At 40.9% G+C, this 25,955-nt stretch overlaps 1 protein-coding gene across 3 annotated transcripts in view; it reads left to right on the top strand.

Moving 5' to 3' along the window:
- The first annotated feature begins 5,047 nt into the window (after nucleotides 1-5,047).
- Nucleotides 5,048-25,955, top strand: part of pde8a (phosphodiesterase 8A) — a 74,768-nt gene continuing 53,860 nt past the window's right edge. For 2 of the 3 annotated variants that reach the window (XM_019886491.1, XM_019886493.1), the window contains exon 1: nucleotides 5,048-5,813. In XM_019886491.1, coding sequence (XP_019742050.1) covers nucleotides 5,661-5,813 — 153 coding nt within the window. In that variant the 5' untranslated portion in view covers nucleotides 5,048-5,660. Of the gene's footprint in view, nucleotides 5,814-25,521; nucleotides 25,586-25,955 lie in introns of all 3 variants that reach the window. The other variant, XM_019886492.1, reaches the window with a different exon arrangement.

Below are 25,955 nucleotides of genomic sequence, written 5' to 3' on the forward strand. Positions count from 1 at the left end.
TTGTGCTCAAGCACGTTGCCTATTTGAGCACCTCCCGTTCTTCGTCACAATGTGGCCTGTATCAGCCGCCGACGGGGTGAATGCGATCAGGTTGCAGCCGGTGGGCTATGACGAGGCCAGGATATCCTAATCCCACTGCACAGTCACACTTTGGGCTTGGGAGGGGTGGCTGTGCGTCATCAAAGTTGGAGAATAAGTTGCTGAGAGTCTCCGTTGTTCAAAGCTGTTGCAGAGAACCTGATTCTTCCTCCATTTTTGGCGCATCGATCATTTGTATTCCAGCTGCGCAATTGCATTTCTGCACAGTGCATTCAGCAACTGTTTGCAGACATGACAATCTATTGGGATTTGGGAAAATTGCACTCAGCTACTCTGACAATGCTGTCTTCGCACCTGTATCTTAAACTCGATATCAAGGCTATATTATGCAAAACCGTTTTAGAATTCATGCGATATCTTTGATATGCATCTTAAAGTCCATATGCTAGTACACTTCTCACAACTAGTAAGATGATTCAGCACACTAGCAAAACAACATTGTCTTTCTAGTCATTTTTTTCTCGCTTATAGTGCCACTTTTGGTCAACTCGGCAAGGCAACTTTATTTATAAAACACATTTCATACACAAGGCAACCCAATGTGCTTCACGCAAACAACGCTTGCAAGCATTTACAAACACAACACTTAATGAAATTCAAAAAAAGGTATGGGGGGGGGGGGCAATGTTTTAAAAGTGTACCTCAGAATCAATTGACTTTTAACAGGACAAACTGTGTCCAAACGCATTTTTGGTTACAATTGTTGAATTAAAGCAAGCTTATAATAGCTAGCAGAAAGTATTTGTCCAGATGCCATGACCGCTAATGCACACAGCCATACTTGCCTGCAAGAGCCAGAGCCGTGACGTGGCGGCGCTGAAAGCTGTCTTGTCGTGGCCGTCTCCCCAATTCAAGGGGGGCATTTTCTTTGTCAGATTCTGACAAATCTTAGTCATTCTCACAGTTTTCCAGAGTCAATACTGAAAGAAGGTATGCCAATCGGTCATTGACGACTCCTGATTTGCGGGGTCTGTGCAAAATGATAACCCGCCACGCATGTTTTTGGAATGTGGAAGGAAACCAGAGTACCCGGATATAACCCACATAGGCACGGGGAGAACATGCAAACTCGACACAGGAAGTTCGGAGCTGGAATCAAACCCTGCACCTCTCCACTGTGAGGCCGACACGCTAACCAATCCACCATCGGGCCGCCCGCACTCATAACAGAGCAAAAAGTCATTGTCCAACTAGTTTGCCAAAGTTATCCTCGTGTGCAGAAATGCCATACAGGAGTGAAAGTTAGTAATGCAAAAATGTAACTAAAACAGTCATATGTGCTGAATTATTCTTATGGAGCATTTACCGGAATTCAGTATTCTTGAAGTCCATCTTAAGGTCCAAGTTCTAATATGCTCTTTGTCCTCACTAGTAGGAAACCTTTGATGTACAAAGACAAGTAACTAACTGAGGCAAAATGATGCCCTGGTTGACAAATGTGCAATAATAGAACTACTACTGGCATTGTAAAATTTGACGAGTGAACATCTTTTAAGTATGTTGGTGTACTAATAAGTATTTTTATAACAGAATGTCCTTTGAAGGAGTTGTATACTTACGGTAATCATGTGCTCACTTTGCTACAGCTTATATGGAATCTATATTAGTCCTCTGTACTGCAGTCAGCTGATTGAATTGTGACAACATGTTCCAGGACAGAGTGCTTTGCTCACTTCAAAAAAAAAAAAAAAAAAAAAAAAGACATAACCAAGAATGTATATTTATTACAACTAACATTACTGTGATTTCTCCAAATGAAATAAAGTGATATATTGTTGTGAAAAACAGGATGAAGAAGCTTCACATGCAACTTTGGATACTAAAGGGTTAAAGGTGCCTATTGTAGCTGAACAACAGATTGGTCACAACCAGGATACAAGACAATAGCTGCAGTGTTAAAAGTTTAGATTTTCTGTGTTGTGTCTAGACGTATTGAAACACAGCCCCTTGACACAGTGAAATGCTTGTTTGAACAAAAAATATGAGAAACAAAGTGCAATATATACCTATATCGATATGTCTGGCCCGCGATCTTGCTACATCATTGGACACTTGACTCGTGCTGGCCACACATCAACACAACATAAATTTTGATTTTAAGTTACAAAGTTATTGATTGAATCGATATAATTTACAAAATAATTATGAACTAAAAATTCCCAATGATCTTTTCTTTTTTCGTTCAGATTTCAATGTTATGTTTTCATCAACTTGTACTCATTTTTTTACTCGTGCACATCATCACGTCAATCATGACATCCATCCATCCATCCATCCTCTCCCGCTTATCCAGGGTAAGGTCAAGGGGGCAGCAGCTTAACCAGGGAGGTCAACACTTCCCTCTCCCCAGCTACTTCTTCAAAGGCTTCCGGAGGGATCCCAAGGCGTTCCCAGGCCAGCCGAAAGACGTCGTCTCTCCATTGTGTCCTGCATCGTCCCCCGGGGCCTCCTGTAGGTGGGACATGACCGGAGCACCTCACCAGGGTCCAGAAGGCATCCTCATCAGAGGCCCGAGCCACGTCATCTGGCTCCTCTCAACTCTGAATCCCGCCCAGATCACCGAGCTTTTTTGCCTCTCCAAGGGAGAGCCCGGACACCCAACGAAAGAAACTCATAACTCATTTCAGCGACTTGGGGTTCGATTCTGGGCTGCGGCCTTCCTGCGTGGGTTTTGCAATTTTCTCCGAGTACTCCGGTTTCCTCCCACTTTCCAAAAACATGCATGGTAGCTTAATTAATTGGAAACTCTATATTGACTCTGAGTGTGATTGTGAGTGTGAGTGTGAATGGTTGTTTGCCTATGTGTGCCCTGCGATTGGCTGGCAACCGGTTCTGGGTTTATCCCGGCTACTGCCCGAAGACCTCTGGGATAGGCTCCAGCACACCCTGTGACCCTTATGTGGATAAACAGCTTGGATGTTGGATGTAAATTACTCTTTGGCTCCCTCTAGTGTGAAACATGCCGGCATTCAATGCTGAGAACAGGAAAAGCATAAAATGTGACCCCAAAAAGAGTATCACAATTGGAATTGATTAGGTTACAAACTTACTGCGAGTAAAAGCTGGATCTTAATCGCAGTTAGCACAAGCTGAAGAACAACATCCACAACACAAATTACCACCAAAAATTAACTCACCTGACACCCACACTAGAAGCATACCACAAAGAGCCCCAAAATAAAATTTGAAAAGCCCAAAAAAATCTGTGCTATTGAATTTCGACAAAAAAACATTTACTTATGTGAAAAAAAAAAAACTTTTCTATTTAAGAAACATTAAACATTAAATTAAAAATTTCCACCGAGCATTGTGGTTATATTGCCAATTTACAAAATCACACTTTTGGAAAAAAACGTGAAATTCAATTAGTCGATTTTTGGTGGGATAAATGTGATGGTTTAATGTTTTGATTGACTTTGAATGCAGGTTTTAATACTGTAAATTATCAACAGTCACTCGGAGTTGTGTGTTTCTTTTTCAGTCACTTGCCTGTTCCTTGTGGTTTTTTTTTTCTTTGTTTCTCGTCTGCGGCGCACATCTGGGGAAGGAACTGTAATTCGCTGCCAGTATCGAGCTCTGTGGTCACACCAGGAAGATGCCAGATTGCTTATTTGTCTTCACCGTTGTCTGTGCTGCTGCATTTTGCTTTGTTCCCATGTTGAACTGCGTGCCTCGTTGTACACTTCTATCTCGCCATTAATCTATGGCATTTTCTTGGGATTTAGTACACAGAGCTTTTCACTAGTAACATGTAGTTGTCTTACTTTTTATCTGCCAACGTTCTGCTATTTGTGCATGTAGATGCATATCAAAGATATTAAATAAATGCTTATCAGTTCATCCACTTTTGGAAATCCATCCGAATATTAATTCGCTATCCTTGACATTTATGTTAAGGTTACAATACGTAGGCCCGAATTGGCACTGGTACTGTACAGTAGTGACAAAAGGTTACTTTTGAGCGATCGATCACTCCCAAGTTGCTCTACTAGTGGACTATATTGTCTAGTGAAGGCAAAGCGTGGACTAGTACACAGATCTTCTCCTAGATATCAAAATTGGATTCCAGTGTAATGGAATAAATACTCAAACGGCATTGGGTGTAGGAAGAAAAACATTTATTTTCTCCGGCATTTAGTCGCGTCGCCAAGAGTAAAAAGTGCATCGAGCGTTGTGAGTGTATTCAAAGTTCCCACGCCGCGTGGAGGACCACCCACCGGCTGCAGGAGCGCGGCGCCCATTAGCTGCGCGCACCTCATTTGCATTAACGTCAGTAAAGGCTGTAGGTCAATCCTTGCGGGTGCTTTTATTGGATGTGCCGCTGTCAAGCAGCGACGAAGAAATGGAAGGGCAAGCGCCAGGCAAGGCAGAGAAAAGACAAGCCTAAAAAAACGAGCTCGATGTTGCGGCTTCATTCTCGCTCGTCCCCGCGCCCTCGCCACCTTTAATCATCCTGCACCGAGAACTTGTCTTCAAATACTGCCTTTTGGGGGTGCGCGTGAGGGGGGCATTCTCCAGAAGGCGGTAACGTTCGTCATTTTTACAATTTGACAGCCTCTACATACCTCCTCCTTTTTTTTTTTCCTCCAACGCCACCACCACCGGAATGAGGGAACGCCGAGGAGTCCGGACACACAGCTCCCGGGTTGGGCTCATCCTGAAGCGAGTAGCGGATGCCTGAACGCCGGTTGGCTGCTCCGCGTCCTCCGTCGGCCAATTCTGGAGCTGATACATGGGGAGTTGCGTTGTGCTCCGCTGGGAATGCTTTGACCCTCGTGTCCACATGAATGTCGTGCAGTGTGAATATTCCAGCCTGTTGATGAGGAGGAGGATGATGCTGGTCGGCTCGGGGTTGGAGCAAAGCACGGTGACAACGTGTACCTTGACCGTCCTCAGCTGAAGTGGGCCGGCAGATTGTTCCAAAAGCCACACAATCTGTTCTGCATTCAAATTATTATTGGATGGCATCAGGGTGGATAAGGACGACTACCAGTGCAAGATTGCACGGCAGGAATGGATAAAACTGTTGCGCGAGGCTGCACTGCGTGTGTGAGAGTGGGTGCGTGTGTGCGTTTGCGTGTGTGAGTGAGAGTGTGTGCTCAGGCCTACTTGATGACTGAAGTTGAGCACAAAGAAGCAACATGAAAAATGGTGATATGGTACGAGTGACAAGAAGAGCCTTGGGGGATCTGAGCTGTCCAGCTGAACTATAACCCAACTTTTTTTTTCTTTCCACCCGCCAAAGGAGCACTGCTTGCTGCTTTGATTAAAGATCGCCAATTAAGTTCATGTGAGAAACAAGAGAGAGGAAATCGGCTTCCTGGTCTGAGGGCCGTGGGGAGAGAGAAAATTTATTATTCATGTCTCTTTTTAGAGCAATTACAGAACTGGCTTTGTTGTGGCCCAGATGACATATATCTATTTATATATTTAAGCTGAGAGGATGGACATTTTGCATCACTAAAAAAACGACAAGTGAGCAAATGACACCGTGGTGGCCCTCAAAGTAAAAAAACACTTGCACAAAAACGGACAGAAAAAAGGCTGAAGTGGGTTGAAGCATGGGCTGTGCTTCAAGTATTCATATCTCTGATAGGGTGGTCTACCACAGTGGAAAAGAGTCTGAGGATTCCCACTCGCCCCAGCAGACAAACACTACTCAGCATCAAGGAAATCCTGTCTCGGGACTACCCCTCAAACCCCTGAGCTGCAAGGTGAGGCAACACACAGGCACGTTTTCTATCAAATGTTTGTTTGTCAAATGCGGCAAAGGCCGGGGTTGAAAGGCCACTTTCATTTGATTGCACTGAATTTGAAATCCGTGACCTCATTCACTACAACTTTACTGCCTAAGAATTTGATCTCGATAGGTAATTCTTAAAAGGTAGGCCTCCTCTAGTGGTATGGACAAAAAGACGGAATTTAGTTCAACATTTTTTACAGTGGCTTAAAATATGTAAACTGTATTTTTATCTAGTATGGAACATTTTTTTTAAAGACCAATTCAGTTGTATGTAACTTTTAGGCACAGTACATTTGCATGAATTTTCCTAGAACTTTGTTTTAGAACATTTATTTGTCTACAACTTTTATTTGAGCCAAATGATTGCTAATTCCTCTCAGCTGCCTGAGTTCTCTTCACTCTGCTTCCGTTGTCTTATGCTCAGTTGTTGACAAATTTTCCAGAGGTGAATATTCTGTTTTCTTCCTAATAAGTATCTTCATTGTAGGAAACTGTAACATGATATGTACTTTAAAAATCATAAGAACTACTGTTATAGGTTAGACACTCTCTGGGTGCAGGTTCATAAGGTTACAGTCCACTCTCCTCGGATGTTTGGTTCACTTATTTTTGCACTGTTAGGAAAGTGTGCTTGACTCCATTTCGAGGCCAAATGTGTCTGGTTGAGTTACAAACCAGAGCTAATATCTGTGTCAAAATTTAAAGGGGACATATTTGGCTTCTGCTTCACCTTTCCACTGCTTCTCATTAGAAGACCAAGACTTCTTTTGTTAGGTCATCATACAATTCAAAAATGTCCCCCCACCCCTTTTTTTTTAATGGAAAACTGACAAAAGCAAGGAGGTCCGAAAAAGGATCGATGCTAGCATACTGTAAAGTGTACTCGATGTTGCATCAACACAAAATTTAACAGTCCCATTTGTCTCTTGGACCATGAATAATTACAGTAAGAGTGGCATAATGAGATGTGCTGCTTGGACGCTTCAAAAAGAGATTTGCTTCCCATCTCGGGGATGATCAGTTTCATTCTCATTTGCATGTTGTGTAAGAGCTCACACATGCACGTTGGTGTGTTTGCTGCGCAGAAGGCTGAGATGAGAAAGACTGATGGATTTGGTTTATGGCACAAATCAAGAAGGGAATCAATGTTGAGTTGTTAAAAGAATATTCGTCTGAGAAGTCTAAGCTGTCTTCGATTCCATTTAAGGCCAAGCACTCATGCTGTGATGATTGCAATGCACTGTTGAATTGAAAGATAAAATAGATACCAACATTTTGAAATTTCTTATATTTTTTGGAAAAAAACATGCAAATAGGTCCAGCTCAACCATCAATGGTCCACTTTTTATAAGATACTTATTTTCTTTTCATATGATATTTTGCTGTGTTTGGCGCAGCCCTATTACAGATACTCAGGCACCTTAAAAACATTGTTTATATTTTATTTCAGTCAAAACGTAATGTTACTAATATTCTAAATGCAGTAACAAGAATGCAAGTAAGAGGGTTGCAAATCAATGCTTATGATATTTTATTATTATTACCATTTTATTTTATTTTTTAAATATTGAGCGTGCATGTTAGCTGTGTTAGCTGCCATTGCACACTGGTTCAGAACCCGAACCCTGATGTTACAAGCAACAAGGTTGCATTTTTTTAAAGTGACCGACTCCATTTTGGCTGCAAAATATGAACATTACAAGAGAAGATTTACCGTCTACGTATGGCCAGAGCAATTAGCTTGATGTCATTTCTGCTGAGTCATGTAGCTCTTGTAAACCCAACTTGACGGCACAATTACTCCTTTTAGAAATGTGTCCGTGATAAAACTAAATCTATTAACAATTACAAATGAGACATACATAAATAAGAAAAAAAGATGATTTAAAATTTTATCTGTTAGAATTGATGTTTAAGTTGGTCATTAAGAGGGACCGTCGAGAGAAAAAAAAAAAGCCATTTAGTGTTATACAAGAGCTATTTGGTCAATGGTATTTGAAAATCACTTTTACCACAGACACAGTTACATTTTGTCTTACTAAAACTGGCAGGAAAAGTACACGGATTATAACAAATTTCACGAGGTTGGGGCATCGAAAAATGTCCTTTTCTGTCATGACCTATGTACTGTACATCTAGCTGAAGAACAATCTTGCACATTGTGCGCCTGCGTGCGCCCCCGTGTGTGTGTGCGTGCATGCACACATGTTTTCTGTATGTACATTTTGTTTGGCAGACCACAGGCTATATTTGAGGGCTCATGTCAAGCTGAATTTTGTGGCTAAATGTCTGCGTAGGATGTAGTGAGAAGGCAGCGTGACAGATGCCCCCACGTCAGGACGGCCACTGTGCCTTTGATTGAATTAGTCTCCTGATTGAGTTAGACTAATGGTACACAAATCTCCTTCAGCTGGAAATGGTTAATCCTGAATCTATAAGGTGTCATCTTTGCTGTCCTCTCTAGATCATGGCAGCGACTGGCGGAGTTCAGTTGGCGGTTGGCGTGGAGAAAAGTGCGCTTTTTGTGTTACATTATTGCTAAGCATCTGATGGAGGTCATGTGTTGCTGCTACTTTTGATTTGTTTCTACCGCCAAGAGAGGAGATCAATGAGCGCTATTGATTGTGCTGGAAATTGTGTGCATGCCACTCGTTTAAAGCTCCCTTTTAAACGCTAACACACAACTTTCATGCCCAGGGAGCTGCTTTTTTTTTTTTTTTTTTTTAAATTGAGCACCAGCAGTTCCAAATCCCAGTAGGTGACAGTCGTAAGTAGAGCTGAAACAATTACGGTAGTTGATTGATCAACTCTTTGCTGTTGCTGAAATGAATTGGCAGCCTTTTTGAATTTCTTCACATTTCAAACTTTCTTTTGCTTTTTAGATGCTTTTTTTTAACACTTCTACTACCTTCAAATTTGCTAACATCTTTTATCCTATGTTTCTGCATCATTGTAACATTAGAGTATCGAGAAAGAGGTCTCACTCAATATTTGAAGAACATGTGAAGTGAATTCAGAGATTTATTTTTTTTTCTAATTCTTTTTCAGTGCTTGAAGGCATTTGCTGAAAATGTGCAAATACAGTAGTGAGAACTATGCACAGTGGATCCCTGCTTCATCACAGTTCAACCCCCATGGATTCACCAAGTTGCTGATTTATTTTTTCCCAATTTTCTTTCAGTATTTTTGAACACTAAAAGAAAAATTAGGGGTCAGGGAGTATGAGGGTTTTTATAATATAATATACAATAATGACGTATGTATTGTACATCCCACCACTGCAAGCAAATTTGCCATTGCCGGACTGTTGTAACATCAGTGGATGGAGGAATAGGTTTCAGTAAATAACTTAAGCCTACAGAGCTGTTTTTTCATGGTTTCTTGGTTGTATTCTAGTCAAGAGACGAGGGAGGTAATTTTGGCAATGCTAAAATAACTCACAGTTCTAATGGTTGCCTAGGATTTTTGGCACAGTACAGTACCTCTCCTGTGGAAATCGGGCTCCCTGACCATGAAAATCCAATTCAGGAAATATTGTAAACTGCGAAATAATCAGTTGTCTTAGTGCAACATTTTGAATGTTGTTTTTTCTCATCCCGACGTGCATGTGTTCCCTGCCTTGTGTCATTGTGGTTGTGAAGATTGCGCACACATTTATCCCCGTTAGGATGATAATTATCCTCTCCAACCACACACAGCTGGTCATAGCCACAGTGAAGTTTAGCCTCTTGCAAAAACACAGTCAAACAAATGCGTGCTGTGTGTTTGGAGCTCGGGTGACCAGGAGACAGCGTGCAGGCGTCTGCAGTGTGAGAAACATTCAATAGAGCTTTGGGAGCGTGACGTGAGTCTTTGTCAAGGGTATGGTGCCATCTGGGCTGTTCTGAGGACGATAAGGCTCAAGTACAAGGTCCTGAGATAGTGGGCATTTTCTAAATCCAAATAGACATTCACAAGCCTCGGCCAAACACGGCGCCATTTGTCCAGCCTTGACTTTTTCCTTCGGGTTGCCCTCACTCCAGGCGTGACAAAGGTACTCACATTGTGTACTTTATTGAGAAGTACAGACGATTGAGTTGAGAAGTAGAAGTAGTGATTTAAGTCCTGTACTTAAAGGGGTAGTTTGCAGTTTCAAAACCCACAAGATTTGAATGTGGCCTCACTTCAGTAATCCCCGCCCCCAACTCAAAAGCCGTGTCCCTCACCGATCCACAAACATGGCCATTCATAACGGCATGTGATAATGAAAGTGCGTCGTGGTGATAAGTAGTCACAGGGAACACTGTCCAGCTGCAACAAAGCAGCAGCAGCACAAGCAATACGAAGCTAGCATTAGTGATGTAAACAAGCCGATATCGCACATGTCTACGATTTTGCTCGAGTGACTTATTTGTAAGTGTGACTGCAAGACTAAATGTTAGCAGGTTAATTTTTTAAAATATTTTCGGATGTACAACCAATTAAAAATCTAAAAGAGGTGCTAAACTTACCAGTCAAGCAGAATTGTGGCTACTTCCGCATTACTTCTCAGTCTGCCTGAGGTCCTGAACTATGTTTCTTTTTGTCAGTCTGGAGGTCCAGTGGTTAGCGTGTCGACCTCACAGTGCAGAGGTACAGAGTTCAATTCCAACGCCGACCTCCCTGTGTGGAGTTTGCATGTTCTCCACGGGCCTGCGTGGGTTTTTTCCGGGTACTCCGTTTTCCTCCCACATTCCAAAAACATGCGTTGCAGGGTGATTGAACACTTTAAAATGTCCCTTGGTGTGAGTGTGACCGTGGATGGTTGTTCGTCCCTGTGTGCCCTGCGATTGGCTGGCTACCGGTTCAGGGTGTCCCCCGCCTACTGCCCGAAGACGGCTGGGATAGGCTCCAGCACCCCCGCGACCCTTGTGAAGATAAAGCGGATCGGAAAATGGATGGATGGGTGGATAGATGGAATTGCAAACTCCTCATTTAAGTGTAAATAAAAACATGTAGACTGAATTGTACGAAAGGAAAAATGAATGGTTTATATCAATTACGTACAATACCTATTTTAATAGCTTGAAACCTGCAAACTAGTTTTTTTTTTTTTTTATTTACGCTTACACAACTAGCTTGTACAGAGAAACAAATTCGTTACATGTCGCATGTTAACGTTCAAGAGCTAGCGAGTGACTTTTATGCTCTACAAACAACACATTCCCATGGCTTTGCTAACATTGTGAGCTGACTGAAACGCAAAATTAGCAAATGATGACAACTGAAGATGGGATTTCATCTTAGGTGATGAATTTTTGAGCCTCTTGAGAAAGGAGTAGAACGTACAGAAACGGTACTGATATCTGTTTCCAAATCTTGGAAGTACAGTACAAGGAAAAACATAACAATGAAGCACAGACACATGGAAATTAGAAAAAGCACAGTAATATTTCTACTTTGTTACTTCCCACCACTGCCTCGCACAAGGAAATCAAATTTGCCTGAATCATGTGCTGTCTGTCCTTATACGCAAGTGGCAGAATCACTCGCCCATACATGGACTTTCCACCATGAAATCATCACATTTCTAAAAGTGATAAGACACATTTATCCATACACTTTTTTAAATCACTTTTTTAATCACTCACTCATACGTAACCAGGTACCTGTATGCGTGTTGCTTTAAACAAACTGTAGTTTATCAAGAAGTGATTTGCATGTTTGCCTCACCGTGAAGAGTTTTTGGGTTCCCAATTCAACTCAGGCCTGTGTAGAGTTTGACTGTTCCCCCTATGCTTGTTGGATTAATAACAGTTTCTAAATTGTTGATAAATATGAATGTGAGTGGGCAGAGTTGATTATCTGTATGCTCTCAAGGCTCACTGGCCATCAGTCCGCCGTTTACCCAGTTTCTCATCCATAGTCAGCTGGGATCAGCTCCAGCTCACCCGCGACCGTAATGACAGTGTCAAGGGCAATGGAAAATGGACGGCAAGAGTCCCTAAAAGCGAACTTGTCTATTTGCTGGTGTACTTTAGGCTGGTAGATTGTGTAGATAACTGCAGTGAAAGTTACCAGTGCCACAATTTAGTAGTTTACAATATATGAGCTGTTATGGTTTTATTTTTTTAATTAGTATTATTTTTCACTGCAGCTTAAAGCTGGGCGATATGGCTGAAAAGTGTATGTATGAAGTAGATAATAGCTGTCGTTATCAATATATATTGATTTTTTTTTTTGCTATTTAAAACAACAGCATGCATGACAGTTGGTCTTTTTTACGCAATATGGCTGCTGATATGGCTGTATTTAGTTTTTTTTTTCAATTATATTTTTAAAGTAATTTTGAAAGAAAAACACGTAATACTGAAGCCGTATGAATAAAAACTTGAAATGCGAAGTGGTGAGGGATCACTGTACTCTTGACACTGAACTTAATCATAAAATATAAAAATGATTACGGGACCTAGTAAGCCAAATATTTCCATACAAAGTGAGAGAAGGATTTTGTTTTGCGGTTGGTTCCATGGCAAGGCATCTCGGACTTGCTGCGGAGCAGGTGGGCACACACCCGCGGTTTCTCCAATGCTGGAGAATGACTCACAGGATGGAGCAGCATTCCACCTGAACACCGGCACAAGGCTGGGTTTCGATCCGACTGCGTGCCGCGGCAGCCGGTTGGTGTGGTGATGGTGATGGTGGTGGTGGTGGTGGTGGTTGTTGTAGTGGAGGTGGAGACTGGGATCTCTCGCTGACCGATGCGTCACTCCACTTGATCCACCTCGGGCACTTGCTGGCCTGCAAAAGGAGGAAATGTGGAGCAACATTTTCGGTCCAAGTACCATTCCAATATGACTTCAGTTCATTGTGCGCATGGCTCGCTGTCAGCAACTTGTGTCCGCAATCCATCCCTTGGCTGATTCCATTCAGTGCAATTAAATCAGCGCAGTAAAGTCAGGACAAAAATTGTACATGAGTTGTGTTGTGCAACATGGGGTCATGCAGTTCCTGTATGCACAGTACACAAATATATTTTGTACATGTAAAGAATTATAATTATATTGCCCACAGCATGCAGAATCCCAGGGGCGGGGGTCAAGGTTTTCCTCCTGATTTATATATTTTATCGACCATTTCATTGAACAGATATTATAGTGATATCGATCACGTGTCTATCACGATTCATATTAATATTGAATTATTGCCCAGCTCTACCGCTGCTCAAGTAAATTGAGGAAAGCACGGATCACAACGTTCACAATGCACTTTCAGCTTTTTATTAAATGGGACAAACAGTCAAACACACAAATACAAAACGAAAGACCTGGCAAGGAGCATGGAGCAACCGCTAAAGTGGTCTGTGTTGTAAAGTTGTTCTCATGCCACTCCATTAAGTAGCATCCCAGTTGTCTTAAACAAACATCGAGGAGAAGACACACCTGGGACAATCGCGCTCAGCTTTGCATCTGCAAAGTTGTGAAGAGTAACCGTGTGGATATTTGACTTTAATCCCACTTGAAACATGAAGCATAAAGTGGACATTTGTGGTGATAGTTATGATTCTGACATGCAGACGGTCCAAAGGTAACACATATAAATGATGTGACATCATCTTCAGGGAAACATCTTAATTTATGGCATTAAAAAGTATCCATTAAGAAATGACACAATTGGTTTTTCTGAAATTTTCCACTTGGCTGTCTTTCTCTTTTGTGTGTGTGTGTGTGTGTGTGTGTGTGTGTGTGTGTGTGTGTGTGTGTGTGTGTGTGTGTGTGTGTGTGTATACAGAAAACACACATCTGTTTTCTGTGTATACATTTTGTTTGCATGCATGTGCATGCGTGCATATCTGTAGTCTATGTTGAGAGCCATTGGGTAATTTTATTCCAGGGGAGGGCGAAGGCTTATCACAGTGATGAATTAATCCACTGTGCTCCTCATGTAGGCAGGAAGCGGCGATGATATTAGTTTTTTTTTTTTTTTTTTTTTTTTTTTGCTTTCTCTCAAAAGGTTATCAAACAATGTGTTCTTGAGCTATATAAACTACTGTTTCCTTGACACCATTAAGTAAAGCATCCCTCTATCACTCTAGAAATCCCTCAAATTATTCAAAAGAAATTAATAAATTGTTGATGTAATTTCTTTGAAATAATGCTGACTGAATGTTTTCAGAGATGAAGTAGGAACACTACAGTTGTGTATTATAAAATCATTTTTTTCTTCATATGCATGTACAGTAGTTGTAATTGACATTTTTATACTGTATTACATGTTCATGTTTTTACATCTATAAATGTTCATACTGTATTATACAGCGTAGTTGGCGGCCATTTTATTGGAAATGGTTATAACAAACTGCCGTTAACGTACAGATTCGGTATTCCTCTCGAGGTACAAAACAAGACTTTTGTTTAGTTGACTTATATACGGGCAGCCCGGTGGTGGAGTGGTTAGCACATCGACCTCACAGTGCAGAGGTAACGGTTTTGATTCCTGCTCCAGTCTTCCTGTGTGGAGTTTGCATGTTCTCCCGTTCCTGCGTGGGTTTTCTCCGGGTACTCCGGATTCCTCCCACATTCCAAAAACAGGCATGGCAGGTTGATTGAGCACTCCAAATTGTCCCTAGGTGTGATTTTGAGCGCGAATGGTTGTTCGTCTCTGTGTGCCCTGCGATTGGCTGGCAACCGGTTCAGGGTGTCCCCCGCCTACCAGCCGAAGACAGCTGGGATAGACTCCAGCACGCTCCACGACCCTTGGTAGGATAAAGCGGATCAGAAAATGGATGGATGGATGATTTATATACAATACAATACATTGTGATTGATATAGCGCTTTCACAACAGCTGCAGCTGTAACAAAGCACTTAACAAAACAGTTAACATGAATCAATATAAATATAAATACTGTATACTGTACTTTGGATGAAACTTTTTGCCTGAAAGTATACACTATTCTACATTTTGGGAGTAACATACAGCTCGAAGCAAGCATGCGTCATGCATCTTGCATGCACAATTTGCCTGCGAATGAGTTTTTTTTTTTTTTTAATTCCGAATGATGTCATTTGATTGTCTCCCATTTCTAACCTTCACGTGAGAACAAGTGCTAAGGAATTCTTTAAAAAGAGCGCTTTTAATGAGGCTAATGAGGTTTTTTTAATGTTTAAATGAATCAAATTAAGTCCTAGTCTTTGTTTAACACACACCTCCAACCCCAAACGAAGTCTGAAAAAGCTTGCATGCCATCAGTCAGGCCACTGCCCAAGTTTGCTTGCCCTGGTAAACAATCATTTCATATTAGGCTGGTTTTACACATCAGGTCTTAAGGCCACATTCTCTTTCAGAGGTTATCTCTGATTTACAGTATCAGTGCATTTGGAGGGATATATCCGGTCTATCTCTGCCAACCGTACACTGCTGTCACGTTGGCAGAGTGACGGGCCTGATTTGGATCTGAATGTATCCCATTCCTTGATTTTTTTTTTTCCTCCTTCTTACACTCCCATGATGCATATGCAAAGGAAGCCACATGGGAGAGAAAAACTGAAATTGGGTCACTCGAACCACAAAGTCTAAATCCAGCCTGAAATGTGAAATCTCTGCCTCTCTACTGAACCATTTCCATCAGGTCAAACTATTACTTGAGGAAGGACTTTAGTGGCTCATTGTGTTTTATTTTAAACATTATCGTCAACTACAGTTTGACTCCATCCTCCCTTCCTGTCCGCTAGCCGGCTACTGGCCGTGCCATTTATCATCCATGGCACATCAGCTGAATGAGTCTTAGGAAATAAGTTGGCTTAGTTATGGCGCATGACGATCAGTTACTGCTGACATTGTCACTGAAAGCGATGTACTCAAAGGCAACCTGTTGACGCTGAGAATGAAGAACATGAAGTGCATTTCATGATTTATTTATTTTTTTATTTTTTTTATAATCTTGTATGTTATTGATGTACTAAGACAGGGGTGTCAAACTCATTTTTTGTCATGGGCCGCTTTGGGGTTATATCTTCCCTCGGCGGGCCGGTATGAAAGTGAAATTCAATTTCACTTGTACAACTCAACTCAACTATATTTACAGAGCACCTTTTTAAACAACCATCGCTGTACACAAAGTGCTGTACATGGAGTAAATATCGCAAATACAATGATGAAACAATATATAAATAACAACAAACTGGTGAATTGCCAGTTTTGAAATCAGTCAAATTAATTATAATAGTTTGTTCAATTATTGTTTGAGTGAATGCTAACAGGGTAACAAAATTATCACAAAATCTCGACATTATTTGTTATACATAAAGATTTGACATTTCGGCACTAATTTTAGCAAGGGTCATGGAAGTTGAGGCGCGTGAATTGCTTTCGCGGGCCACATAAAATGATGTGGCGGGCCGGATCTGGCCCCCGGGCCTTGACTTTGACACCTGTGTACGAAGACTTATGCTGATTGTGGTAGCGCAATATAATACAATGGTGCCTTGAGATACGTGGACCCATCTTACGTAGTGTTTGAGATACAAGCCACCGTTTGCGATACATGTGCTGTATGGCGACTGTGAACTCAACAAAGGAGAACTGCAGGGTGTTTCATAAAACCCCTTTTGCTTGAAAGGTGAAATCATGTTTTCTGCTGCGGTGGTTTTGTCAGGCGAATGTTGTCACAATCAATGTTTTTACTTTTTGCGTAAAACGTGGTTTGCACTGATTTCATTGTTGTTTACTGATAATGCCGTTCAATGGAAAGGAGAAGCCCCATTGTGTCTTAGAGTTTGATAAGAATGGATGATCTAAAGACTCGGGACAACTGACACCCACTGATCCTGATTTGCTTGTTCGCGTTTGGCAAGAAATGGAATTCCGTTTTGACAGTTGCCGTGTAGCCCAAGGGTTCGCATATTGAACATTTGTGAAAAATGTAACACATGTATCTCTTGGATTTTTGTGTTCAGATTTTTGCTACAAAAACCTCGAGACCAATAGCCTTCAGGAAATATAAGTTGGGTTTTCATATATTTAACGATCTACGAGTATAAGATAAGAAGATAAGATCAGAAAACCTTTATTTGTCTCACAATGGAGAAATTCGCATTTGGTACGTTTGCGAGTCCATTGCGAGACTAATAAAGGTTTTCTTATCTTATCTTATCTTTGTAAGGTAACGTAAAGTTACACAGACTTATGAGACTCGGAAGCTACATAAGAAGGAACCTTTGAAGGACCCAGCCCGCGAATGGCCCTTCGGAGGACACAGTTTACGAATTTGGACGCAGCTATGTATTGAATTGAACTGAAATTCTTCAGCAACGCAGCACTCACAATCGTATTTTCTTTATTTTTTGCAAAGAACGACGGTTTGGACCCTAATGATGACATCAGAAAGTGGTTGAGATATTATTGTGAATCCCACTGGTGTTTTAGGCAGGACATGCCCCACTGCAATATGATTGGTTGCTGAAAAGGGGCAAGGATTGCCTAGAACTCGGATTTATAACAGCATGCAGTGTTTCCGTCTGTCTGTTTTATATTGCCCTCAGGTGGCCAAGGCAGGCACACCCAAAAGAGCAGCATTTCATTTACACAGCGTGACAGAAACCGTTTAATTCTTTTTCATTAATTTAATTATGTCAGGACTGTATGTTTTCATAAAGTACAAAATTGTGGAGTGAGAGATTTTTTCCACATTGAATTCAACAGCAGTTTTTTTGGGGGGGGTGCTTGAACGGATTAGTGGGGTTTCCATTAATTTCAACAGAAATAGATGGAGTTCAGACCGTGGTGACAGAACAAATTGTATCTCAAGGTACCTTTGTGCATTCTTTTTGGAGACTTTCCAAGAGAGACAGAATGGCTCTTCCTTCTGAGAATATTCTCTTATGGCTTGTTAGCCCAAGTGAGACTAACTTTTACCAAGAAGGCCACAGTCATCGCCTCAAACAATTTGTTTGTGTCATAAATTCAGCATGTGATAGTTTTGCTAGATTTGGAAACCTTATGCATCAAAGGTCTACATGCCTACTGTGTGGTTAGATTCTGTGAAAAGAAGACTTGGCTCATTTCAAAGTTGCGTTTTTTATATTGTGAGAATTTCCTTTAATGAATACTTCCGGTATTTATTCCAGACAAAGACCAATTGTGACACCTTTGCAATCAAGGTGTGTCTGACGTGGCAGCCAGGTATGATCAAGGACAATTTCAAACTTGTCACATTCAGACATATTGCATTTCTTGTCAACTCAGATGACCTAAGTTTTAAGAGACTGCACCAATGAGTCATGATGCAGCACATTAGGAGGGGCCTTTCATGCCAGTCAAAGAAAATCGAAACAAAGATGCTCAACCATAATGAATAAGTGAACAGAATAGTAATTGAAGACTTCCTCCTGGTACTTTGATGTGTTCATGCAAAGAAAATAGCGTTGTACTGTTTTTTTCCAGTATGCTATAAACTCAACAAAACCAGAGTACAGTCAACCACTGCTGTACCGCAGTTCTTTTGCACCCCAATACATCGCAGAAAATCTTTTTTTGGTATGGAGTTATACATTATACGGGCAAGTCAGAATATGGAGGTGTGCGCCCTCGGTGTGGTACCACATTGTGCCGCTGCATGTTAGACAGGACTGACGTCGACAAGAATAAATACAGATGCAATGTATGCATCACAGATGTTTAATATTGCACCAAAACACTTCACTTTTGTTTGTTTGTTTGTTTGTTTCATATGAATGGACCTAGTAATTGGTACAGGGAAGTCATGTGCTCGAGCACAGCTAAGATGCCTCAAGGTTGTTGAGTGGTTTTGAAAAGTACAGCATGTACAGAACATGCCATCTCTGTTGCTTCAAAGTCCCAGTTCATCTGAGATTGATCACTCGTGGATTGTGACAGTATGTCAGTGTCTCCGTTGGTGGGTTAAGTGCGTTTTCAGTCTTGACATGAGGGGAGCATGTGTAACACATTGCTTAAGCAACCGCCACATGAATGCAAGCAATCCTCTTGCTGGAGCGCTTTTTCTATTTGTATTATTTACCTAATTACATGCCTCCAGCAGTGTTTTCATATGGAGTCAGGAGAGGCTACATACCAGTAAAACTACAATCATCTCTTATATCGTCAGATGAAAATATACAGAATATATGCTGTTGCAAGAAAAATTTACGTGAAACCTGGATAACTGTTTACATTGGTTCTAAAATGTGAACTGATATTCATCCAACTCCCAGCAAAACAGACTTCTTAAGGAATACCGCACAAACACTCATACGTTTCAATTTTTTACTTTGCACAACATGGAAATGTCACAGTGGTATCTCAATTAGGGCTTGGTCAAGACTGGTCCACACCAGAAGGCATATTTTCTTCTCTTTAAGCCATTTATTAGATTTACTCCTTCCATTTGGGTCATTGTTATGTCGCATCACCCATTTTCCGTCTAAATTCCAATTAGTGGATATTTGCCCTTAAATTGTCTTTCAAAATTTCTTTTGGAAATGTGGGAGTTTGCGTCCTGGCCCTGAGCTAGCAACACAGTCTCAAACCCTGATGCCTACGCCACTGTACTTCACATTTGGCATAACCACTACAGGTACTGTGCCTTGAGATACAGGTGTCCCAACCCCAAATTCTGAACTTTACAGGCCGTTTATCGAGAGAGGCTGGAACAGACTAATGGGTCAAGTTTTTTTGAGATATGAGTGTTTTCAGTTACAAGCAAGGTCACGGATCGAATCAAACTCGTTTCTCAAGGCACTGTTGTACTGTAATGCTAAAAACACACAAAAGTTGAGGTCATGACTAAATGCCTTCATGGAGCACCAAAGCGCTGAAGAAAGCTTTGTACAACACAGCACTTTATCTTGGATGACACTTTCCTTGGCAAGATTTTCAAAGTTCCACACATTTAGATTGAGTTTTTTCATCATGAATCCAATGGACACTTCATTAATAAAATTGGCAGCTGATCTGAGGCAAATTTGCCGTGGAAAAACTCCAGAGGGCTCAACTTCATTTTTACAGCCTTTCTCCACTTAAATAGGCACTAAGCAGAAAAGAATGTCAGTCACTGGATCTGCAGTGCATCCGGAAAGTATTCACAGCCTTTTGCTTTTTCCACATTTTATGTTGCAGCCTCACCCTTAAAATGGAAGAAATTCATTTTTTCCCTCAAATTTTGACACACAACACCCCATATAATGACAAAGTGTAGAAAGTCTTTTGCAAATGAATCAAAAATTCAAAAAAACTACACAGACTTTGCTCAATACTTTGTTGATGCACCTTTGGCAGTAATTACAACCTCAAGTCTTTTTGAATATGATGTCAGAAGCTTGGCCCACCTATATCTTTGGGCAGTTTTGCCCATTCCTCATTACAGCACCTCTCTAGCTCCATCAGGTTGGATGGGGAGTGTCGGTGGACATCCATTTTCAGATCCCTCCGGTCTAGAGATGTTTCATCGGATTCAAGTCGGGGCTCTAGCTGGGCCACTCAGGGACACTCACATAGTTGTCCTGAAGCCACACCTTCATTGTTTTGGCTGTGTGCTTCTGGACGGTGTCCCGCTGGAAAGTAAACTTTCAGCCCAGTCTGATGTCCGGAGCACTCCGGACTCTCACTCGAGTCCTGACTCAACCTATTTTTTTGTTGTCTAGGACTTGACTCCGACTTGGCCATTGGACTCGCAAAATATTTTTATCATCTCGACTATGTTTTTATTCCTCAAGATGAACGTTGTCCTTTAAAAGGAACTTGAGCTAGTTTTTTAGATCATCGCCAAATCAAAGCAGGCGGTTGTGTCATGTCAGCCAACAGCGGGCTTTTACAATTTGGTTTTACCAACCATCGAGAACTGGCATCAGTCAGCCACAATGTCTCCAAAAATGAAAAATGAAAAACAAAACCATAAAGCTGCAAATTTTGTAAGGAGACAATTTCGGAGGGTAGCACAGTGATTGACTGCTAAGCACGTCCGCCTCATAGTGCAAAGGTGCGGGGTTCAAGTCCTGCCTCCGGCCTCCCTGTCTGGAGTTTGTATGTTCTCCCCCTGCCTGAGTAGGTTTTATCAAGGTAATCCAGTTTCCTCCCATATTCCAAAAACATGCATGGTCGGTTAATGGAGCACTCCAAATTGTCCCTCGGTGTGACTGTAAGTGTGAATGGTCTTTGTGTGTCCTACAATTGGCTGGCAACCAGTTTAGGGTGCACCCCGCCTACTGTCCGATGACGGCTGGGATAGGCTCCAGCATCCCCGTTGTGAGGATAAAATGGTTTGGATAATGAATGAATGGATGGATGGATGGAAAATTTCAGACACATACGCCACCACATAGAACTTTGTTCGATACTTGCAGTGTAATCACAAAAAGAGGCAATTTTTTTCTGCACACACAGTTAAAAATGCAAAGGTTCCCATGCCATCTAAGAAGAGTGTTGAGCATGATGAAATTTCTCAAATTTTATGTTTGTGAAAATAGTATTTTTCTGTCTTAAGGTTGACTTTTGCTATGATCTGGACATGGACTTGGACTTGGCCCTTGTGGACTAGAACTTGACTTGGACCTTTGTGACTCGAACTTGACTTAGACTCAATAAAAGTGGACTTGACAACATCCTTGGTCCTTTTCCAAATCATGTCCAATCAACTGAATTCACCACAGGTAGACTACAATTAATGTTGTAGGAACCTCTCAAGGATGATCAGTGGAAACATCATGCACCTGTCTAAATTTTGAGCTTGGTGGCAAAGGCTGCGAATATTTATGTACAGTACATGTGATTTCTCAGTTTTGTTTTGTTTTTAAATACATTTGCAAAAAAATGCCCCCCAAACCTTTTTCATGTTGACAGGATGGGGTGTTGTGTAGAATTTTGCGAGAAAAAAAAATCAATTTTGAATAAGCCTTGAGCATAAAATGCGAATACTTTCTGGATGCACTGCAAGTGATCAGGCCCACATCTTATTGGCTGGACTGAAGACACTCAATTACCTTCTCGGGCTTGTAATTAAGCCGACAGTGGGTGTCTCCTTGCTTATGTGAATGGCTACGGCTACGGTCAGAGGAAGCAAAAGTATTCACGTTGTGTACTTACAGTGAGTAGAATTACAGATACTTGTCAGAAAAAAAAGATCTTATGAAGAAATTGTATGTGAATGCAATGATCTGATCAGATACGTCATAAGTACAAGCTTAGACGAAGTCACAGGTGGCATCTTTCAGCCGTAGCAATCCTGACCGTAGGGCAGTCTGCAATCGGATGATGTCATTGTGTAGTGAGAGTGTCCGTGTGGGGACTGGAAGGACAGGGGAGGGGATGCGGGTCAGGGATGTGGACGCCTCACACAAACACCGGACTTCGGTGTGGGAGACTGCTGTTCATTTCCTGTTTGAAAGTCCCAGGCAAGACAGTGTTGTAAAAGCCGTCATTGTTCCCTAACCTTTGCAACAGTGTTGATTTTGTATTTCTGTGTTCAAATTATTGTTTTTTTTTTTTTTAATAATGGCTCATTAGCATCATTTTCGGAACAGCGTACAGTGACTGAGGCAAGTATGCCATTAGGCCATATTAGTTTGATTTGTCGGCAGAAAGTATGTTTGTGGGATTTTAATGTGGCACACAGCATCTGTCTTGGACCTTGAGTTGCCACAAATGAGAACGTCGCAATCAGAGTTGCTGAATCACATGATCGGCACATCCAGGATTTGCACTGAATTATAAATTGCACATGAGCAGGCACACCGTACGCATATGATACCACATCTCAATCGTTGGCTACTTTAAGACAGCAGATCAGTGGAAACTATGCGTCTGCAGGTGTTTTTTGAAAACATATAGCATGCTTAAAGGAAAGCGTAGCAATGAATCATTTGTATCAAACAATCCATAATGCTACAATTATGATGAAACACACATTTTTTTTGTACCTTTGTCCCAAAACAACTGACAAATGAGAACGAGCAAGACAAAAAAAAAACTTGGCAAAACTAAAACAGCATCTCCCCATTCATTCCATTGTCTTCTTTCAGCTTTGTTGTTTGACAAAACAAATGAAAGAAAACCACCTAACAAATAGCTCCACCTACATGTTACCTTGTTTTCTTTTGAGTTTTGTTTTTTCTGCCAATTCACATGATCCTTCTCGGCGTTCGAATATAATTTGCATTGCTAAATATTGTTTGCCAAATATTCAGGAAAAGGCCTGTTGTGTTGCTAGTTTCACTTTACTTTCCCATTAACTTCATCTAGTTCAGCATCTTTCCAGCAAGATTGTGTCCAGCTATACTAGAATGTAATGCTTTGTACAACGCTGACGCTGTCAATACACGTTATTTATATTGTTTAACTTGTGATGGTCGGAAAAGTCTCACTTAATGTATGGGAAGTATTTCAATTAAGGCGAGATTTAGTTATTTATTTATTTATTTATTTGTTTGTTTGTTTATTTATTTAGGCTGATGCAGATTCTGGCAATTGTCACAAAAATATTCCAGTCACTGATTAATCAGCAAATTAATATCAGAAATAAAATAACACGCCCATAGTAACAAAGATCTGAATTGCATGCAGAACATTGGGCTGAATCAGAATATTTTATTTTTTAGCAAATGTTGAACGGCAATCATCAGCCGATTTTCTGCCAATTTGAAAAATGCTTATTTCAATACAGACTCGTTTTGTATTTTTGTTGTACTGTATGTTTGTAATAAATATTCAATCATAATATTGAATGTAAATTACGTCTGTGTGGTAATATTTCACTTGGAGAATTGCGTCATCAATTTTGGCTTGGAACGCAAACCAAAAATTGACCAAACCGCAGCTTGTAACTTGAAGAACTCGTCAAGGTAGTATGACTTGCATGAAATCTAGTCAGGACAACGCTTAAATGTATTTTCAACAACAATTTTTAAAGGTGCCAATTAGGCGCTAATCTATCATTTTGTAAATTCATGGTTTACTTGTGCATTCTGATAGAATTCCTCTCATTCCCGTGGTGAATTTCCAACTTCATTTTTAATTATTATTATTATTATTATTATTATTTCCAACTCTTATAATCCAGTGATTGTTCAGGTGTTGGTGGAGTACCACTATTGGTACGTGAGAATCAATGAATTAAATGTTATGTGTGATGAGGCTTGAACTTTTTTTAATCCAGCACCAATCCATGGACTGTGTGGATTTATTGTGTCGTTTGATGACACAGTAAAGGGGCGGCAGTCAAACCTTTATTTAAATATTGGAAAAATATAACGACTAAGGTTTATAGTACCTTTTGTGCCCCTTATTCCATGCTAGAAGTTTTCAAATTTAGGGGTGCACATGAATTCATCACAAATTGACTTGCAAATTAAATATTCCGATGTTCACTCATGTTCACTAGATTATTTATCAATGGGCAGAAGAGTGGAGCAGAAATTTGTCAGGAGAAAAAAAACAAACAGCAGATTTACTCTTCACACATGCGCAAGGGCAAAATGGCAGCAATTAGAGGCAGTCTTAAACCCTGCAACTGATTGTTAAGCGGAACGGTTCTCGCTAATGTGCAACATTTGCTCATATGAAAAAAAAATAATAATAATAATTACACTTTAGAAGGATCTTGGGCCTCATTTTTCAAATTTTCACTTCCACCCCAGATGATGGTAATGGTAATTTAAAACGGAGGCTATTTTTACAGCTCTTATTTGTATCTAATGCAGTACAAAGGCTCTCAATAACCGCCTCTTATTTGCACTGACCCAAATAGATGACTGATTGATCAGTTATTATTTTTGGATCAACTTTTTAGTTTATGCTCTCAAACAATAACAGACTTTGAAATGCTTGCTTGCATTTGATTTAGTGGTCTGTCAGTGTTCGTAAATAAAAACATACTTTGTGTCAAATTTTATTTGAACTTTGATTTTCACTGAACTGATACTTAGCGCAAGAATGGGCAACTGGTGGCCTTACTTTGTGTTGCCCTTTTGAATTATTATTTATTTTTTTAACAAAAAATTCTTCCCAAAACGCTGATTAACTTCACTTTTCAGCACAACACATTAGCATTTAATCTTCAAGAGCTGTTTGTTTACAATGATTTATTTAGCTGCAATCTTTTATTTAACTTGGAGTACATTTTAATTGAATTTTAATTTCATGTGGGTCATGGTGGTGGTAATTGCTAATTGGAAAATAACTTTTTTTTTTTTTTTGAAGTGGTACTTGGTGTGAACAAAAATGAAAGAACCGCGGCTGTAATGGATACATAACGGATGTGTAATTTCTCTGTGTGCATTGGCAGAACTTTTCTCCGTCGCTTGACTGACACAACGTGTCTGCGTGTGCATCCCTGGGTGCGAGTATGTCAAGTGTGTTTGTGTGCCAAGATCCGAGCCGGCACCGCCGCTCATGTCACTCACTGATCCCTCATGCAACGGTGACATCAGTGCCCCTGTTTTAGCAGTGAACAAGAGGGGGGCGGTGGGTCCAGAGATTATATAATGCTTTTTCTTGCTCAGCCCTCCTCTGATATTGTCAAAAGCAACCAAGTTGGTTTGGGTGGAGCCATGTAAAGTTGCACATAGAGGTGGGGGCTGGCGCGACCAAAGTGGGCGTATTGTTAATGCTAATCCCCTCCTCAGCCCGCAGTGCCAGGGGAGGTAATAAAGACAGTTGGATATGACTCTGGCAACACAATCAAAGTCAGTGAAGAATTCTCTTTTTTTTAAGCTTGCAGTCTTGATGACATGCTGGACAGGAGGAGGAGGAGCCTGCTGCAATGGAAAGGTTCCTGGTAAGATTACAGTAAAGTCTTGTGTCACTGGGTCGGCCAGCGCCCCACTTAGACATTGTCAAGCTTCTTTACCTTGTCCTTTGGCGTTATTGACCTTTGACCTTAAATAGAATGCGAGGAAGGAGAAAGCTGATTGCAGGCGCCCGCGCGCGAGTGGTCTGTGATTCGCAAAATCCATTGACGCTTTCCTGCAGTCTCGAGGTGGAGAAGAACAAATTTAGCATGTATTGTTCAATTAGCAATACATGCTAAATTTGGGTTTTTAGAGGGAACACTCGAAAGTTGTGCTGTGTTTTTCCAAAAAATGTGCTGTGTTGTGAAGAGAAAGAAATGCAAAGCGAAGCTGTCCATAAAATTGGACTCTGGTGAT

The sequence above is a fragment of the Hippocampus comes genome, unplaced genomic scaffold (genome assembly GCF_001891065.2).
Source record: "Hippocampus comes isolate QL1 unplaced genomic scaffold, H_comes_QL1_v1.1 scaffold261, whole genome shotgun sequence".
NCBI classification, from domain to species: domain Eukaryota; kingdom Metazoa; phylum Chordata; class Actinopteri; order Syngnathiformes; family Syngnathidae; genus Hippocampus; species Hippocampus comes.